This window comes from Centruroides sculpturatus, unplaced genomic scaffold, assembly GCF_000671375.1.
Source record: "Centruroides sculpturatus isolate CEXI.00-Female unplaced genomic scaffold, Cexi_2.0 scaffold213, whole genome shotgun sequence".
Classification (NCBI taxonomy): Eukaryota; Metazoa; Arthropoda; class Arachnida; order Scorpiones; family Buthidae; genus Centruroides; species Centruroides sculpturatus.
In genome coordinates, this window is record NW_019384355.1 from 1 (window position 1) to 20,866 (window position 20,866).

The 20,866-nt window shown below is 29.7% G+C and overlaps 1 protein-coding gene across 4 annotated transcripts in view; it reads right to left on the reverse strand.

The window, feature by feature from the left end:
- Positions 1–2,277: 2,277 nt before the first annotated feature.
- LOC111639395 (inositol hexakisphosphate kinase 1-like) overlaps positions 2,278–20,866 on the reverse strand; it is a 66,231-nt gene continuing 47,642 nt past the window's right edge. For 3 of the 4 annotated variants that reach the window (XM_023385294.1, XM_023385289.1, XM_023385280.1), the window contains exon 7: positions 2,279–2,543. In XM_023385294.1, coding sequence (XP_023241062.1) covers positions 2,294–2,543 — 250 coding nt within the window. In that variant the 3' untranslated portion in view covers positions 2,279–2,293. Of the gene's footprint in view, positions 2,544–20,866 lie in introns of all 4 variants that reach the window. The other variant, XM_023385303.1, reaches the window with a different exon arrangement.

The window sequence follows — 20,866 nt, forward strand, 5'->3', positions numbered from 1 at the left end:
CTTCAATAACTTTTTAATGCATATTTTACAGCATGTAAGATAAAATTTTTGTCAAAAAAATAATAAATAAAAATACACTATCTGGCCAAAAGTATCCGGATATCCAGTGATACGGACTTGGAGAGTCCTGAGGCATATATTAATATGATATTGGTCCTCCTTTTGCATCGATGACAGTCTGCACACGTGTGGGGAGACTTTCCACTAGTTTTTGATAGGTGGCCATCAGAATTGACTTCCAGGTGTCCATCACAGCTGAAGTGAGTGCTGGCAATGAGGATGGTCAATGTGGCTGGCTACATATTCTGCATCCTAATTTGTCCCAAAGGTGTTCTATGGGATTTCGATCGGGGCTCTGAGAAGGCCAGTCCAGTTTTTGAACACCCATTTCATCAAACCATGCCTGCATAAGTCTTGATGTGTGAATGGAGCAGTTATCCTGCGGGAAGAGAAATGGGCCTTCCCCGAAATATTGCCATAGAGTTGGGAGAGCAGCATTGTCCAGAATATGCACATACATCTATGTTTCCAACCACAGGAACTAAGGGACCCAGGCCAAACCATGAAAAACACCCCCACACCATGATGCTGCAACCACCAAACTTTACAGTCGGCACAATGCAGTCATGTAAGAAGCGCTTGCCGGGCATCCACAAAACCCAGACATGTCCATCAGACTGCCAGATTGTAAAGAGAGATTCATCACTCCAAAGGACACTTTTCCACATGTCCACAGTCCAATGACGGTGAGCTTTGCACCATTGCAATCGACGTTTCACATTCTGGGGAGTGATGTTCAGCTTGTGAGCAGCTGCACGACCATGGAATCCCAGGTTTTTTAACTCTCGACAAACAGTCCTGGTGCTAACACTAACGCCTGATGACCTTTGGAACTCCTGAGTGATTTCAACCAACGAGGACGTGTGATTTTGTTTCACTACCCTTTTCAGAGTTCTATGGCTGCATTCATTAATTTTGTTCAGCCTGCCACGTCATCTTTTTCCACTTTCACTGCCTTGACGTTTCCACTTCACAATTACATCGCTCACAGTGGATTTTGGCTTCTATAGAATGTCCGAAATTTCATGAACTGATTTCCCACAAAGGTGGCATCCCACTATAAGGCCACGGTCAGTCCTTATCTCCTTTGACTTACTCATTGTCACACAAATGCATAAATATGGCCTGACAAACCACTACCAACATTTTTATACCTTTTGGTTACGCATCAAAGACTGTCACCTGCCAGATCCACTTCTTTAGGCGGTGTCTGGATACTTTTGGCCAGATAGTGTAGTAATCACCGTGTCTTAAGCCCTAGTCACACCATGCTACTTCCAGCTGAGCAGGCAACTGCAACTGTGATGGCTGTTCCCGTTAACTAGTAAACCCTCTTTGAAAACTGGTGCAACTGCAATTGCGACTAGAAACAAAAAGTTTGTTCTACTCGTGCTGATAGCAAATGCACATTCAATCAGCAAATGCCTTTGTGCCATGTCATTCAGTGACAACATTGAAAATAGTTCATCCTCAAGGCAGCTAGTTACAGGATTTATACTTTTACAGAATAGAGATTGATTGAGCTTATTCAGACTCATAAATACCTGTGGGATTTTAAATTCTTCGTTTTATTGAAGATTTTATCTTTTTATGTATTCTCGCCAGCTCTATCAAAATACAGTGGGTGATCAGCTAACGAACAGTTCGGATAACAAACACTTTCACAAAACATTTTTATGATCGGACAACGAACACTTTACTGAACAAACATAAAAAGAAGTGATGGAAAATAACGAATACCAATTGATTTTCCCTTGTCTTTAGATAACAATTTGAAACCTTTTGGAGTGCGGAAGATGTCAACATCGACGCTCAACCCAATACCGATCGAATAGTATAGTATTCCTCCAAATTTTGAAACGTGTCTTTACATCTCGTCTTTGTTGAACACCTCTAACAGTTATACATTTTAATTTTTTTTAATTTAATTTTTTAATAATAATTTTTAATTTAACAGTTCTACGGCAGAGTCGATCTTTTCATGAAGGCCACTTGTTTTCTTCGATGTGCAGAACTTTAAAAAAAATAACCCTCAGCAATGGCACTAAACAAAATTATACAGTTAAAAATTTCCCTTAAAAAACTTTACAGTGTTTTTAAATCTTGTGAATTTTTTACAAATTGTCATCCTAGCCATTTTTTAAAAATACGAATTGTTAATTTATCACAAATTCATATACTTTTTTGTTATCAAATTAAATCATCAATTATCTTAAAGATTTATATAAGTATACTAAGAAATAGTTGATATAATATTCAAAAATTTCCTACCATGATTAGAAAAAGCAATAGAAGATGAATTTGCTTTCAACTTCTTAAATTGCTTTCTGTGACAACGCAATGCCCATGGATTATGAGAACTTCTAACAGTTCCATCAGTTTGATCACCTTCTTCAAATATCTGTTCTTCTTCTTCTAACTCATTTACAATCTCTATATTTCCAGTATGATTTACACGAATTCTTGAAGAGGAGAAATTTAAACTAATTTAGAATAAATTTTAAAAATTACTATTTTCAAAACCTGTGTATTTGAAACACAATAAAAATTAAATTTATAAAACACTTTAGAAGTTAATTATATTGGGTCGACCAAAAAGTTTGTGAGATTTTTAACATGCAAATAAATTTTTTTTTAAACAGGAGATCGTGTCTTTATTCAATAATGCAATTTCCCCACGTCACGTAAAGAAGACCGTAGTTGATTAAATCTCCGCTCGGTCGTCGCAAATCTCTTGTGGTCGACCGGATGGCACGTATCTTGGTGCAAATCTGCAAAACAAAATTTTGCAAACTGCTACCGGAATGCACACGTTCTTTGACGACATTCGGCAAAACGTTTTTGCACCGTGTTTTTCCCATTTTGGAAATAAAACTGTATAATTTGCCAGAAAAGCTTTTTTTGAAAGGCCATCTTTAAAACTTTGTCAAAATTATAAAACAAACTCAATCTTCAAACTTTTTGGTTAAAATGTATGGTTAAACATTAGGTATCAAATAATCATGCACTTTTAAGTTTGAATTGAAGTTAAGTTTCAGAATTCCCAAAGATGACTATCACAAAAAGCCAATAGACTTTCTGGCCAACCCAATATATACACCAGTCATTTGATTAACTTCTTTAAAATGGAAATGAATTAAATCAACTGGCACATAAATAAATCAAACAAGATTAGTATGAAAGCATGGATTTTAGTTCCTTAAAAAACTAATATACATACTTCTATACCAATATAAAATATAAATAAAATTCATAAGTACAATATTACCAAATATATTTTTAGTATACCTATCAAATCACAGCTATTAAAATGTAGCATTTTGAATCACACAGATTTTAATTAACAAAATGTACACACAAACTATAGAATTGTAAATTTTTAAAGATTATTAAATACAAATATTAATAACTTTGATTATAATAGAGAAGTTGAGGCGCATGTTTTAAACGTGTAAACGTGTACGTGTGACGTTCGGCGCCGCTTTCCCGTAAGCCTAAAAGTTTGACAATGGTGTTTGGATAGTCGGTAGAATCACGCTCGACATTCCAAACATCATCGTCAAACTTTTAGGCTTACGGGAAAGCGGCGCCAAACGTCACACGTACACGTTTACACGTTTAAAACGTGCGCCTCAACCTCTCTATTATCCAGATGATCTATTCATGTAAATGTAATCCAACAAATACATCTGGAATGTAAAAAAATTGCTCAGTGTAAAAATCTATGACAATTTAAACAATTAAAATTTTTCTTGGAAGTTTTTCTTTGGTAAAAGATAAGTTTGGCTCTTTGAAGTGAAATGTAGGAAACAATAACAGGGTAAAAACCTTGTGGGTACCACTTCTGAGTGCCAAACTTGTCTTTACCAAAGAAAAACTGCTAAGAAATATTCTGACCGTCATCTAAATTGCCATAATTTTTTTACATCTCAGATGCTGTTTAATTAATAAGTGTATTATTACGTCAAGACAAGACGATGACGTACAATTTGGTTGGTGTCGATCGACATTTCAATATGCCATTTAGAAAAATTGTTATAAAAACTTTTGTCATAAATGAGCTTTTGTAATTCCAAGTAACATTTTGAATAAAATTTATTCATTTCCATGCAATTTTATCTTTATAAGCATAAAATTAAACCGTAAAACCGAATTAGCTCTATGGGAAACCCACACGAACTCTGACCTATCGACCTGGAAATTTGGCCAGCATCTCACTGACAAACAGAAAGGCTTAAGGTTAAAATTTGAGCTCTTTAGACCTGGTAGTTTTTCTCTATGAGCATCTGCAGTTCCAGACAAAGAAAGTGAAGAAGAAAATACAGCTTTTTGGCAATTTTTGACCTTTTCAATTGATTGTATTTTAGCAACCACTTTAAAGAAAATCTTGAAATTTTGCACACTACCTAAGAAAACAATTTTCTTTCGAACAAGATATTTGGAATTACTTTGGGTGTTTGGAGGCAGCGAAACTGACCCCTGAAAATCAACAACTCTGATTCTTGTATATATATATATAGTCGGTCGATGACTGTTTTATTTGGTGCAGAATTAGTGCATTTTAGTACTTTAGCTAATTAAAATATTCAGCATATTATCAAAATATATAGATTAAATTGTATCTGGATTTTTACAGAAGGACATACAATATAAATAATAAGTTTTATATTTTAAATGTTTTCTGTTTATTAATAATTTCAGCCATTCAGTTTATATACAAACAAATTCAATAAGGAATCTATATTTTTTTTTTATGACAAAATTTAGTCTTACATTTTTTGTTTGTCTTGAAAACCCTAAGATATTTCTTTTCATGCTCATTGTGGGTTTGGCCAGACCCACAATGATTCCAATATATCTGGTCAAACAAAGTCTACATTGAAGAGACAATATAGACTGGAATCCAAAGCCTTGTAGCAGTAACGATTGTCTGGCATGTATTATATGTGAGAGTGAAAGGGGAAGAGAATATATCTAGAGGAGGGTTGGCAGGGATGGGAAGTTGGCAGAAAAATACCAGACTCCCAAATCAGTATTTTAAAATCGACTCAGATTCCCACAAAAAGATTTGACTCCCGACTCTCCACCCGTTGGTTGGTAATAATTGCCCCATTTTAGGAGAGAGAGAGTGGCATTAGGGTTGTCATTCAGCTGGCATTGATCCGGCTTGACTGGTAATCTGTATTCGGTATCTGTTCCGTACAGACATTAAAAGCAAAATGTTCTGTCACCGCTGCACACAAGTGATGTAAATTTAAAAAATTACAATTTACAATTTGAAAATTTCAAAACAACTTTTAAACAGCTCTTAAAAACAATTGTTTAATTTTCAATTGATTTGATTTCAATTTTAATTAATTTTGATTTTATTTTTAATTTCAGTTTCAGCATAATGGCCATTTTTATTTTATTATTTTTAAATTTAATTATTTGGGCTGCAATTTGAAAAAATTGTAGTCCCATAAATTCCTACTGTCGTCTGTCCATCCATCCATCCATCTTTCTTTAATCTTGAGAGTGGAGTTAGACAAAAGACAATACTAGATATGGACCTTAGTAGCAAGAGGCCCTGATTAACTACATAAGAACTTCCGATGCAAACCAAAAGCCAAGTTTTTTCAATTCAAAAATTCCCCCCGATAGGTGTTAGATAAATGACCGACACGACTCAATTGCTAAAGGAAAAGTATGATATATGGGAATAAGCCACTGCTACTTTGAGTTGGAGAGTGTATATTTTAAATTAAATAAATTGCAGCCTGACATTGTGATGATGTCACAACAAATAATTGCTTGTTATTTTTAGTTTTAATTTTAATTAACCTTTAGGTTTATTTAGCATTAATTTAATTTTTATAATTATTATTATTTTAATTTTGCCTGCATTTTGAACCCTTAATTACAATTCTTTTAATTAATTGCAACTCTTTTCTTTTGCCACATAACTATAAAAATTGTTTTAGTTTTGTTTCACACAAAAGATAATCAAATTTAAATTTATTTTTTTAATAATTTCATTAATTTTTGTTTTATAAATTTACCTGCATTTTAAAAATTTTTTAAAATTCTAATTATAAGTGAGTTAACATCAATTGAACTATTGGCTACCTAGTTTCAAAAATCAAGGCTGATGGTTGGCAAAAATATTTAAGTGTTGGCAAAACAGTTTAAAATGTAAAGAAAATTACGTAAAAATTATTTTAATATTTACTTATAATGATTAAATGACTTTCTATGAAAGTTGTTGTTATGGATTAATAGACGATACTGTGATAAGTTAAATTTTCAAATGAGATTAGTGCAATTCTAAATAAAAATACTTGTTCACACTAAATTTACTGCTGTTTTAAGTTTTAAAAATGATTTTTGAAGACTGAGTTGGTCTAGACACTAGTGACTTAAGTGAATGAATTCAAAAAATTTGTTACCCAGTGACAATACAGTAATGGTATATTTGTTTGGCTCGTTCAAATCATTTGCCAAACCTCATTTAGTATTAAATATGATGAAACTAAAGCATTTACAAGGCTTGCCGATGGCAAGAAGCAGGCAAAAAGAGATGAATCATCTCATTTACCTTCCCCCTCCCTTCAGTCATCACGTTGGCCAACTAAACAGTTTCCAAAGATAACGACCCTAGATGAGAACTATCCCATCATGTGATGGGATAGTTCTTTGAGTAAATGAAAATTAGCTATAATTTCTTTAGGGTAGTGTTGCAATATTAACTTTATCTGAAATAAGATTACACATTTATTTTGTAATACACAATAAAAACATACACATCATTATAAAAATGAATAATTTATGGATTTCTTTTGAAAGATTGATTCCAATTTCCCAATTGTTTCCTATTCTTAATTCCGACCCACGCTTGAGTCTGACTCGAGCAAGGTTCATAGCGTTACAAAAAACCGGGCGTTTCGGCCCCGAAATTTTTTTTCTGATTTTTGGAATGTTTTAGAGGTCCCCAAATTTTTTCAAAATTTTTTTCCCGCGCGAAAAAATTTTATAGCGATTTTAATCAACTTTTAATGACGCGCGCTTTACGCTTTATTGCTTTTTAATGGGAATTTTTTATCAAAATTAATTAATCGTTCTAAAATTGTAGTGCACCGATTTTCCTTCGGTAAGTTATTTAAAGCTGCTTTCTGATGTCAAAAACGACCTCCGATAGTTTTTTAATTTTTTTAATTAATAGATTTTATTATATATAAGTTTAATTAATTAGGGGGGTCGGAAATCGCAATAAAAATTTTAATTTTTTAAAAATATTTAAAAATATAGGTTTAGTTTCTAGTCACCCTACTTTAAACCCTTCTCCTCCCGAGACGTATGAGAATGTCCCTGAAATACGACACCAGCTGTTCTCAAGGTCATCCAGATGTGTAAACAATGACTCATCGGTGTTAAATTTCACAGAAAGGCGAGACAAAGGAAACTAAATGATGAAGCTTTTTATCCAAAATTAACGCATTTCTTTCGTTTTTTTTCAGTTTTAAGTATTTTTTATGCTTAATTAAAATTTTTTTTAAAAAGTGGACAAGAAGGGGTTTAGCTCAATATTTATTAATTAATGAACATACTGTGCTCATAATGAAAATCATTAATTTTTCTACACTAAAGCAAGCTTCAGAAAGTACTCAAAAGAATTGGAATTGGGAGTTATTAGTAGAATTGGAATCAAAATCAGGAGAAATTTTGGTATCGTTCTATCACTAATAAGCATAACACTTTCTATTTAACAGAAAGTGATTAAAATTAAAGGAATATATTCCAAAGAAAATGTGTTTTAATTAATTCTAAAGCATAGAAAACAAGATGATCAATACAATGAATACTTTTGAACAGATCTTTTCCATAAAATATTAAACAAGAACCTTTCAATATCTGTGAATTACTAAATGTAAATTTTATTTCCAAACGGCTTTGTTCTCACCAAATCACATGTACAAGCAGGAACAGAGGTGGTCGGAAGCACTTTCATTTTAAGATCTACTTTTTGTATTACACTCGCACGGTTCTCTGTTTGAACATGCAAGTTTGAGTCATGCACTCAAACCTGTGTAGATCTCATTATACATAATACACATTGTTTGAAATATCTTGGTTTAGTGCCAATTTCAGAGGCAAATAAATGGTAATGCTAAATCAAAGTTTGACAGTATATAAATTTTACGTTTCATATATAAACAATTATAAAACTATTAGGTTATTCGGAAAGTAATTTCGTTTTTTTTTACCACTAGACGGATTAGTCGTATTTTTCCCGCCATTTTTATTCTAAACCGTATTATCATTATTTATTTTGACAGCTAGCATTTTAAGGCCTATTTGTAAAAAAATTTGTTTGATTTTGTGCAATTGTTTATTTTTTGTGTCCCATCAAATACGAAAGATCGGAAGCAGCATTTTCGGCATATTTTGCTCTTTTATTACCGAAAAGGTAAGAATGCTGTTCAAGCGAGAAAAAAATTGTGTGACGTGTATGGGGAAGATATATTGACAGAACGAGTGCCAAAACCGATTTACAAAATTTCATTCTGGCAATTTCAATATTGAAGATGCACCACATTGTGGATGGCCAGTTGAAGCCAATGAAAACAAAATAAAGGTACTGATTACAGCAAACTGCCGAATAACAATACGTGAAATCACTAAGAGATTAAATTTGTCAAATTAAACTGTTTATTACTTGAAACAAATTGGTTTCGTTTCAAAGTTTGATATATGAGTTCCACACGTTCTTAAGGAGAAATGCTCTCTTTGGTGGGATTTTAAGAAATTTTCTTTTTTTGAGCTTTTACCAGACAATTTAACGATTGATTCGAAAGTGTACTGCCATCGAGTAAACAAATTGAGTAATATCATCAAACAGAAAAGGCGGCCAGAATTGAACAACAAAACAGGTGTAGTGTTTTACCACGATAATGTCAAATTTTACACAAGATTGGTAACTTGTCAGAAACTGTTATAACTTAGATGGGACGTACTATCACACCAACTGTATTCGCCAGATCGAGCACACTCAGATTATTACTTGTTCTGGTCTATACAAAGTTTTTTAACTGTAAGACATTTACTTGAAATGACAATATCAAAAATCACTTGAATCAGTTTTTTGTAAGCAATGATCAAAACTTTTATGAATGTGAAATCATGCTACTACCAGAAACGATGACGACAAATATTTGACCAAATTGGTCGATAAATAATTTAACAAAATATTTATTTATTATAAAAATATTGAGTTTTTTNGTAATAATTATAATAATAATGTGATTTTTAACACCTAAATTTATTTTCCAATTCATCAAAGGTTGATGTAACTAATTACATTTAAGGTAATATTTTAGCAAAATTTTGCTAATATCCCGACCATCCCACCATTTTAGTAAAATTTTAACTTTTGTCCCTTTTTTTGAAAATAAAAAAATTTAGATCTTTACTTTGTATATTAAATGCATTTATAAGTTGTATTCTTTTGCAATGAATTATTGGCAATATTTAATATTGTTATTTATTAGAAAATGCTTATTCTGTGTCAGCAAGAGTCATAAATTTGAATACACCACCCGTGAATGTGCCTATGTGGCAAGAAATACAAAATAATTTCGGTAAATGTAAGTAACATGTCATACAAACTAAAACTGTCAAAATTAGATTATTCTTTAAATAGGCAATAAGAAAGATGATGATAAATTATGAACAAACACTTGAAAAAATAAAATGAAGGAAAAGCTCACTGTAGTTAACAGATGGGTCAAAATACTTAATGAATGCACAAAAAAGATCTCGAATTACAAGGTTTTAATAATTTGATAAAATTGCCCTTAGTTTTCTAGGAACTACAGCTTCTGTAAAAAGAGTCTACTCACTTGTGATATTAAATTAAATATCAAAGCCACAAAAATAATGCTAATTATAAAGCAAAAATTCCAATGTACATTTATGATAAAATTAAAAGTGACCATAATTTATTGAAAAAATAAGTTCATCTAAAAAATATGCTTGTCTGACCTAGTAAAGTTACATTAAGCAACAAAAACTTTTCTAACAATTTTTTATTACAATAAAAATATTTATTTTATTTTATTATAATACTTTATTGTAATAAAAATAACATTTTTTGTTATTAGATTTTCGAAAGTAAAATCTTTTAGATTTATATATTTTTTATGCCATCATATTAATATAATTAATTATGTACTAAAAAAAACTGCTAATAATGCTCATCTATATTTCTTGACAAAATTTTAATAAGAGAAGGCATGTATTTATTGACTGCGACACTTCCGTCCCGTTTTAGCACCGAGAAATTACGGTTGGCCTAAGTACGTGCGACAGTACAATTGTAAACATTTCAGAATGTCTTTCTATCATTTGTTTTTTTATGAGGTTAACTCTAAATTAACAAATGCCTATCTGTATTTATGTTTTTAAATGCATATGTAAAATGTAATCCAATTTATTAGTATATTATTATTAAAAAAAAAAATACTTCTTATCTATGGAAGTCTGGAAATTAGATATGTATCATCAATTTCCTGCAATAAATTTAATACGTGGCAATAATTCTTTTTTAAATACAAAAGGATTCAGAGATTTCATTTGCTTCAATTTACTTCAACAAATTTAAAAAAAACACTTCATATATTAAAACAAAAACAAAATAGATTGAAGTACAGAAGTCGAGGATTTATTGTTTCAGGACACAGGCCGCATACAAAAGAAAAGAGAGAGAAAAAAAAAGCCAGTAAATCACAATTATTGATTCACGTATAATTATAAATTAGCATAGTTATACTTAATTTAGCTTCTGGAACTGATGTAAACGTAATATATTGGAAATATTTGGTTAAATATTAGTCCAAGCTTTAAATTAGTTTTGATGTATCTGTTAGCTGGTTTCTTGTTTTAATTTTTACTAAATTCATTGTGGAAAAACTATTCATGTACATAAGTTATAGAAAATAATGTTTCAATCTTTGCTGCATACTTCCGTAAGCTGGAAAACTGATATATTTATTCATATTTTATGCTACACGGGCCACAAAAAGTGTTAATGAGGGCTGTGGGTTGCCCATCCCTGACTTATGTATAACACACCAATGTTATATGTTTTTCATATTAAAATTACTTTTGCCTATTTCGTTTGAAGCTTGTTCAGTTATAAGATATTCATATGGAATGATTGAAAAAACTTCAAAAAACATTTTACAGATACAACTTTTAAAAATATTGAAAAATGCTGTTTTTAAACAAACAAAAAAAAGTAGACACTCATTAATTCAAACCAGAACTACTCTGCATCTGATTCCTATTTTAATCAGCATGAAATTCTCTCAGTAAATCAAACTCAATTGTACCATCTCCCATTTATACGAGTCAAGAGCACGTATTAGTAGATTAACATCTTCCCCTTTTTGAAATTTAAAAATTGAATTTAAAATCAATAAATTAATATCTAATTAAAATTTTTAAACATCTCAAAATTAGTTGTTGCATGACTGTTTATGGTTGCCTCGTGGTATGCGCTCGTCATGCTTTCTCGTGGGTAGCATGGAACCTTGTTTTATATTTCTAATTAATTAAACATTATCCTGCTTTCCTATTAATTAAAAGGAGACCATTTCTGGATACTACAGAACAAAAAAATTTTTAACAGTACATTACACCATATGGAAATATGGTGTAATGTATTTAATTTTTTTAATTTAAAGTCTCTCTGAGTTTGAATTAACGAGAGTCTGCCATATAATACAATACAATAATCAATAAATAATAATTACAAAATTATAAATTAAATATTTGAAAAGAACAATAAAACAATTTAAATGAAAATTAGATGCAGGCCCATGCAAAGCAAACAGTTAATCCGAAGACAAAAGATGGGTTAGTTTATTAGGTTATTTGGTAGATGAGCAAAGTTTGAGTTCATGAATGTTATTCCAGCTTGAAACCTAGCTCATCCTCCAAAACAATCCTGTAAACTAACCTCAATCTCCAGGTTATCTTTTTGCTTTGCACCAGGCCTGCACCTAATTTCCGTTTAAATTATTTTATCATTCTTTTTAAATATTTTAATTTATAGTTTTGTTATTTATTTATTTATTAATTATTGTATTCTATTTTATGTACTTTTAAGTGTTTAAAAAGTAGCTTTAATATTTTTTAAAAGTTGTATCCGTAGAATGTTTTTTGAAGTCCGTTCGGATCATTTCTTTCGAATGTCTTATAACCAAAAAGGCCTTAAACAGACAAAAGCACTCTTAATATAAAAAGCTTATAAAATTATTGTGTGTCATACATTAAGTTATAAATTAGAACTTGTGTATTTAATTCTTAGATTCTTATCAAAATTATTTTAACTATTAGCAATTAAGAAAAATATTAAATTTTTTATTTTTTATATTTNTAATCACTAGTTAAAAATATCAAATTATATTAAATTATTAAATGCTTAATTAATCAGACTAAACTACAGCTGTCCCTTGATAATCCGACAGGTATAGGACCAAAGGGGTGTCAGATTACCAAAAGTGATTACATATTTGACATTGTTTTGCTAGCAGTAGCCTAAAATATTCCCTACTCAAACTGTTTGAACAAAACTGCTCACAGAAAACACACGAAATGTGTGTCATCGTGTAAGAATTGGGTGGGGAGAGTCATGTCGCAACATGCTTCTGTGCAAGCAGACAGGTAATGGGGACGAGTATCTTGACAAGAGGTGTGTCGAACTACTAAGCATGTCGGATTACAAAACGTCGGACTATCAAGGGACAGTTGTATTTAAAATACAAGATAATTTAAAAGATGTCATGATATTTTAATTCCGTGCTAAAGTAGAGATTATTCTACATGTTTTATGAAGTTGGTTTAGAACATTTTTTTAAAACATTAACAAATCCAGTAACGATGGTGCCACCAAATGTTGCTTTCCAGGCAACATTTGGTGACACCATCTGTTATGATATTTTATTAAAAAACATTTTATATTTTTAATTATTATAAAATTGCAAAAAAGTTCATTTTGAGGGTAGAGAGAGATTATACAAAAAGTTGTAAATGCTAATAAAGAGTAAAATCATCATTAGGTCCAACCCTACTTGAGATATGACAACACACTATCCCTTTTATCTCCCTACACCAACCTTTAATTTACCCTAATACACACCCTTCCCTGCAAAATTTCAGGCATTTTTGACAAAAGACATGAGAGTTATTAAGCTTCAAAATGGGTAGACAAAATCAGGCCACACACACTAACATTCAAACACAGAAAAAACACCAATATTTGTTTATTTCTTGACATTTCAAGGTCTGAGTCCAAAAATGTGAAATTTTTGAGGGATTGTTTTTTTTTGACCAATTATTATGTACTAAAAAAAACTGCTAATAATGCTCATCTATATTTCTTGACAAAATTTTAATAAGAGAAGGCATGTATTTATTGACTGCGACACTTCCGTCCCGTTTTAGCACCGAGAAATTACGGTTGGCCTAAGTACGTGCGACAGTACAATTGTAAACATTTCAGAATGTCTTTCTATCATTTGTTTTTTTATGAGGTTAACTCTAAATTAACAAATGCCTATCTGTATTTATGTTTTTAAATGTATATGTAAAATGTAATCCAATTTATTAGTATATTATTATTAAAAAAAAAAATACTTCTTATCTATGGAAGTCTGGAAATTAGATATGTATCATCAATTTCCTGCAATAAATTTAATACGTGGCAATAATTCTTTTTTAAATACAAAAGGATTCAGAGATTTCATTTGCTTCAATTTACTTCAACAAATTTAAAAAAAACACTTCATATATTAAAACAAAAACAAAATAGATTGAAGTACAGAAGTCGAGGATTTATTGTTTCAGAAGTGCTTTCAATTGAAGTAAACTTAAATACAGGTACTACAGTTTGATACCAGTTCAATCTAACGAATTTAAATTTAAAAAGCTTGTCATCTGTTTTTGAGTCAAACATAACAAAGAAAAAAGTAATTTTAAGAAATTTTACAAGTTATTTACAAAAATATAATTCCAAATCTATGCATATCAATACATTACAACAAATATCTAACTGTGAATATTTTAAATAAAAACAAAACAATTACTATTAAGTCAAAGAATGAAGAAATATAGAGAATAAGCTTACATCCCCCACTAGAATACTTAAGTATAACAAACATTTCAAATAAAACATTTATTTCACCATTTAAGTCTATTTCTATACATAATCTAACTATTCCGAGGAACTTAACAATCTATTTTAATAAAAAATTTTTCAGATATATTATAAATAAATAATCAAGACATGTGGACATAGAGAGATATTTGTTTAGATTTAAACAACAGAAGTTATCTTTGTGTAAGGTCTTATTCAGCTAGTGAAAACTGAGTAACAATCATAATGGCATTGCTCGAACATTTTTATACGCTTTCTGAAGACATGCATTAATTCTTAATATTCTGAAGACACACTATATATATATATATATGTAAATTAACAAAAGAGAGGTACACACTAATTAATCTTAATATTTTTGAAATATTTTATTGCTTCTTTCTGTAATTTTTCCATACTATAGGTGAAAAATTATATATTTTATATCTGCTACCATTTCTGACAGATTCAACTGTTAGCAGCAGCAGCAGCATTAGGTGTTAACAATTATTCTTATAATTGACAACTGCGACCAAAAAAAATATTCTTTGAAGAATCTAGGACAAAGTATTGTCTTTGCCAGCATAATAAATGTGTTAGTAATATTTCTGTAATAATTCCTAAAAATTTGGTAAAACCTCTATAAGTTATTAGCTGGCATAACAGCAAAACCTCTTTTCATTTCTGTATTAAGTACATCCCAAATTAGTGTCAAAAAATAAATTATAAAAATATAAAAACAAAAACACATCTACAGTAATCACTAGTTAAAAATATCAAATTATATTAAATTATTAAATGCTTAATTAATCAGACTAAACTACAGCTGTCCCTTGATAATCCGACAGGTATAGGACCAAAGGGGTGTCAGATTACCAAAAGTGATTACATATTTGACATTGTTTTGCTAGCAGTAGCCTAAAATATTCCCTACTCAAACTGTTTGAACAAAACTGCTCACAGAAAACACACGAAATGTGTGTCATCGTGTAAGAATTGGGTGGGGAGAGTCATGTCGCAACATGCTTCTGTGCAAGCAGACAGGTAATGGGGACGAGTATCTTGACGAAAGGTGTGTCGAACTACTAAGCATGTCGGATTACAAAACATCGGACTATCAAGGGACAGTTGTATTTAAAATACAAGATAATTTAAAAGATGTCATGATATTTTAATTCCGTGCTAAAGTAGAGATTATTCTACATGTTTTATGAAGTTGGTTTAGAACATTTTTTTAAAACATTAACAAATCCAGTAACGATGGTGCCACCAAATGTTGCTTTCCAGGCAACATTTGGTGACACCATCTGTTATGATATTTTATTAAAAAACATTTTATATTTTTAATTATTATAAAATTGCAAAAAAGTTCATTTTGAGGGTAGAGAGAGATTATACAAAAAGTTGTAAATGCTAATAAAGAGTAAAATCGTCATTAGGTCCAACCCTACTTGAGATATGACAACACACTATCCCTTTTATCTCCCTACCCCAACCTTTAATTTACCCTAATACACAAACTTCCCTGCAAAATTTCAGGCATTTTTGACAAAAGACATGAGAGTTATTAAGCTTCAAAATGGGTAGACAAAATCAGGCCACACACACTAACATTCAAACACAGAAAAAACTCCAATATTTGTTTATTTCTTGACATTTCAAGGTCTGAGTCCAAAAATGTGAAATTTTTGAGGGATTGTTTTTTTTGACCAATTACCATACTTTCCCTCTGTTATATATAATAAAGCCGGAAAAGTAAAAATACAGCTGGAATTCTTAATGGAAATTTCAGAATACATTTTTGGAATTAGAATGCAATTACAATTAAGGGAAGTTGTATGGTGGATACCGAAGAAGAGAGAAAAGTCTGAAAAGACATTTTTAAACAAACCTCTGTTCAAGTTGGCTCCTTTAATAAAATAGCATTATTCTTTTGTCTGATAATAATTCAAAATACATTCAGAATTATATTTTTTATATTTAATTAAAACATACAAAGAAAATTCGTAGAAATGAAATGAAATGGTTATGATTACTTTGGATTCCATATTTGGATAATCATCATTTATATGATTGAAATAATTTCAAATAAGCATTTGGAGTAAATGTTTACAATGTTTTTTTTAAATAAAATTGATCTAACAAATTACATCACACACCAAGTTTATTTTTACCATTACAGTAGAGCCTCGAAAACTTGGCACTCCGGATAACTCGGCCACACCCTGGCAGGGCAAAAAAATCCTTAGTTAATTAATTTTCATGATAAAGACAGCTTTATGCCTCATAAAGCATTTTTCTGAGGTCTGTCTTATCAGGTAAATTACTGTACACAGTATATTCATTAATTTTCATTTTCATGTAGTAAAGGCTCTATGCCTTCATAAAGGACATACTTTTCCTTTGTTTAAGGGTATTTGGGCAGTTTATTCTCTGTTGTATTCTCAAGTAAACAATACATACAAGTACAGTACAGTATTTTCTGAGGAAAAACTCATACTTATTGTTTTTAACCCCATTCCCGATAACCTGGAATTTCACAAACTCGGCTACCCTTCAGTCCACATTAGGCCGAGTTTTCGAGGCTCTACTGTATTAGTAACACTGGAGAAGAATCTTCCACACAAATAATTTGTGTAATTAATCTCCTGGTTTTTCTCAGCACCAAGATTCAGAAATATGACATTACTAAAATGGTTTTGAAGCAAAATTATCAGATAATCTTTCTTTCTAAATAATTGCCATCTAGTAATAAAGTTAATAATTATACATTTTATTTTGACAGTTCAATACTAAATTTACTGACTTAAATTTTAATTACATTGATAATATTGTTTAAAATATCCGAAATATTTAAACATTTCTTATCTACTTTTGAGAGTAAATAGAGAAACTAAATTATATTCAATATGAATACAACATATGGAATACCATATGTTGTATTATTACTGAATATAATTTAGTTTCGAGACAGGATAGTAAAATTAGAAAAATGGCTGTTTAACNATTACCATACTTTCCCTCTGTTATATATAATAAAGCCGGAAAAGTAAAAATACAGCTGGAATTCTTAATGGAAATTTCAGAATACATTTTTGGAATTAGAATGCAATTACAATTAAGGGAAGTTGTATGGTGGATACCGAAGAAGAGAGAAAAGTCTGAAAAGACATTTTTAAACAAACCTCTGTTCAAGTTGGCTCCTTTAATAAAATAGCATTATTCTTTTGTCTGATAATAATTCAAAATACATTCAGAATTATATTTTTTATATTTAATTAAAACATACAAAGAAAATTCGTAGAAATGAAATGAAATGGTTATGATTACTTTGGATTCCATATATGGATAATCATCATTTATATGATTGAAATAATTTCAAATAAGCATTTGGAGTAAATGTTTACAATGTTTTTTTTAAATAAAATTGATCTAACAAATTACATCACACACCAAGTTTATTTTTACCATTACAGTAGAGCCTCGAAAACTTGGCACTCCGGATAACTCGGCCACACCCTGGCAGGGCAAAAAAATCCTTAGTTAATTAATTTTCATGATAAAGACAGCTTTATGCCTCATAAAGCATTTTTCTGAGGTCTGTCTTATCAGGTAAATTACTGTACACAGTATATTCATTAATTTTCATTTTCATGTAGTAAAGGCTCTATGCCTTCATAAAGGACGTACTTTTCCTTTGTTTAAGGGTATTTGGGCAGTTTATTCTCTGTTGTATTCTCAAGTAAACAATACATACAAGTACAGTACAGTATTTTCTGAGGAAAAACTCATACTTATTGTTTTTAACCCCATTCCCGATAACCTGGAATTTCACAAACTCGGCTACCCTTCAGTCCACATTAGGCCGAGTTTTCGAGGCTCTACTGTATTAGTAACACTGGAGAAGAATCTTCCACACAAATAATTTGTGTAATTAATCTCCTGGTTTTTCTCAGCACCAAGATTCAGAAATATGACATTACTAAAATGGTTTTGAAGCAAAATTATCAGATAATCTTTCTTTCTAAATAATTGCCATCTAGTAATAAAGTTAATAATTATACATTTTATTTTGACAGTTCAATACTAAATTTACTGACTTAAATTTTAATTACATTGATAATATTGTTTAAAATATCCGAAATATTTAAACATTTCTTATCTACTTTTGAGAGTAAACAGAGAAACTAAATTATATTCAATATGAATACAACATATGGAATACCATATGTTGTATTCATATTGAATACAACATATGGTATTCCATATGTTGTATTCAATACCATATGTTGTATTCAGTAATAATACAACATATGGAATACCATATGTTGTATTATTACTGAATATAATTTAGTTTCGAGACAGGATAGCAAAATTAGAAAAATGGCTGTTTAACAAATTTTAATTTAAAGAATTTTAAGATTAAATATTTAAAATTCAGAAAAATATACAAATTATACAAAAACAAGCAATAACAGTAAAATTTTGTATTTTACATATTACTTTACTTGTCTACAAATGAAAGTATTGCTATTGTACCACAGAAAGCAAATGTAAATATTTGTTTACATTTATATTTATATACATTTTGTCTTTTACATAATTTACTGATAATCTTCAAACAAAACATTGAACCTCAGTGTGTTTTAGATTAGTTTGTAGTGTGAAAAAGTGCAAGTGAAGACATCATTTTTTTGATAGTCTAGGTTTGTGTTCTTCTTGTCTTCGTGAAATATAAATATGTTTTTCTCAACAATTATGCCAGTAAATATGTCATGTTGAAAAAAAAAAATAATTAACAATATGTACAAACTTAATAATTATAAACATGCTTGTAATTATTTTGTTTTACATTCAATCAATATTTTTATTATTTACCTTATGCATTCTATTTTCATTTTCCCCAATTTTCTTTTACTTTTTTGTGTTTAAATAATATGTGACAATGGAAGTAATTGTAATCTACAGTTTTATGTTCTACAATCAAACTATTTCTAATTTATTGATGATTAAATTTAGTTAATGCCAAATAATCTGCCAGATTTGTTGGGCTGTATTAAAGCCAGTTTTATTAAAATGACCTTATTATAATAGTCCAACAAATCCAGATGATCATTTGGCATTAATTAAAAATTGTATTATTTGTTTAATTGTAATTAAATTTAGTATTAACAATACTGATTACTAATAACAAAATTTATTTTTCTAAATTCAATAAATAATGAAACTCAAGTAATTGTTTTTACAATTTTTCATTATTATTTTATTTTAATTTATGTAGAAAATAATTATATTTCTTTTTCTACAATAAAATCAATCCTATTGTTTAAATTAGATCTAAAATTTAAAAAGATTTAATAATTTTGCTTTAAAAAAATCCTTATATGATTAGATCTTGGCATGGAATTAAAAACACTTTATTAGAAAAAGAGAATTAACTTGGCATGATTTTCTATTTTGAAAATGTGATTAGAAATATTCTATTGACTCCTAAGCACAAACCTATTTAGACTAAAAAAAAAAAAGCATTAAATCTTCGATGGATATAAATACAGATTTAATATTTCCTAAAATTATTCTCTTTTAACAAAAAATAAATAAATAAAAACAAGCAATCATTACTATAATTACATTTTATAACATGATATTTATTTGTTATACAACACACACAAACACACAGTCCCAACTTACAACCATCCATACTTAAGATGACCAAAACCAAGGCATTCAAAAGATTATTTTTAATTCAAAACAACTGATAACACTTGCTAATAATTAAATGTTATATGTAATATAATTGTTATATAACATATTTATTGTTCATAACTGATAAGTTTGTGTGTGTTTAACTATAACCCGAGTTAATGCTATTAACTCTCAAAAAAGTGAACTTCTGCACAGACATTTAGATTATCATTCTAATTTAAATTTTATAATAAGGAAAATGTGATTTGATGATATAAATAAAATAAAATCAATTCAGCCATTCTACAGAAAGATTTCAAAAACTTCCTCTGTATGATTTTTGATTCTTTTAAATGTGATTGACTACCTGCTTGTTTTGTGTGAATCTTTCCATAATTAATTAATTAAAATTTTAAATGTTGATTTGATGTCAGTAATAACAAAGTAACTGTATTGCGTTATGAGACACATGCATGGTAACTGATTACAATATATATACGTAGGCTTATGCTTGACCTAAGAAATATGTAATGTAAGAAGACCTATGAATACTCCATTATCACCTTGTGTTAGACTCACATCCAATTTAACTTATGATGAAAACTTCAAAAGAGAAGTTTGTTGTAAGTCAGGGATATCTGTCTTTATAAAAACTGTTTGGTGCATCGGTGACTCTTCTTCATAATAGAAGTTATTACAAATTTCTCAATTGCTTTGTCTTATAATTTTCAATTCTTTCACTTCTACAAATGAACATTTCTACTCTTTTTGAATGTATTTTAAAATTACTTATCTTTACTTAGCCTGACAATGCATCTTTTCCAACTTCAAAATTATTATTTATTAGATCACTTAGGATATGTATTAGTAATTTACACAAATTATTATAGAATAGAAAAACTACCTACAGATGTTACAAATTCCATATGAATTGAAGAAAAAGGT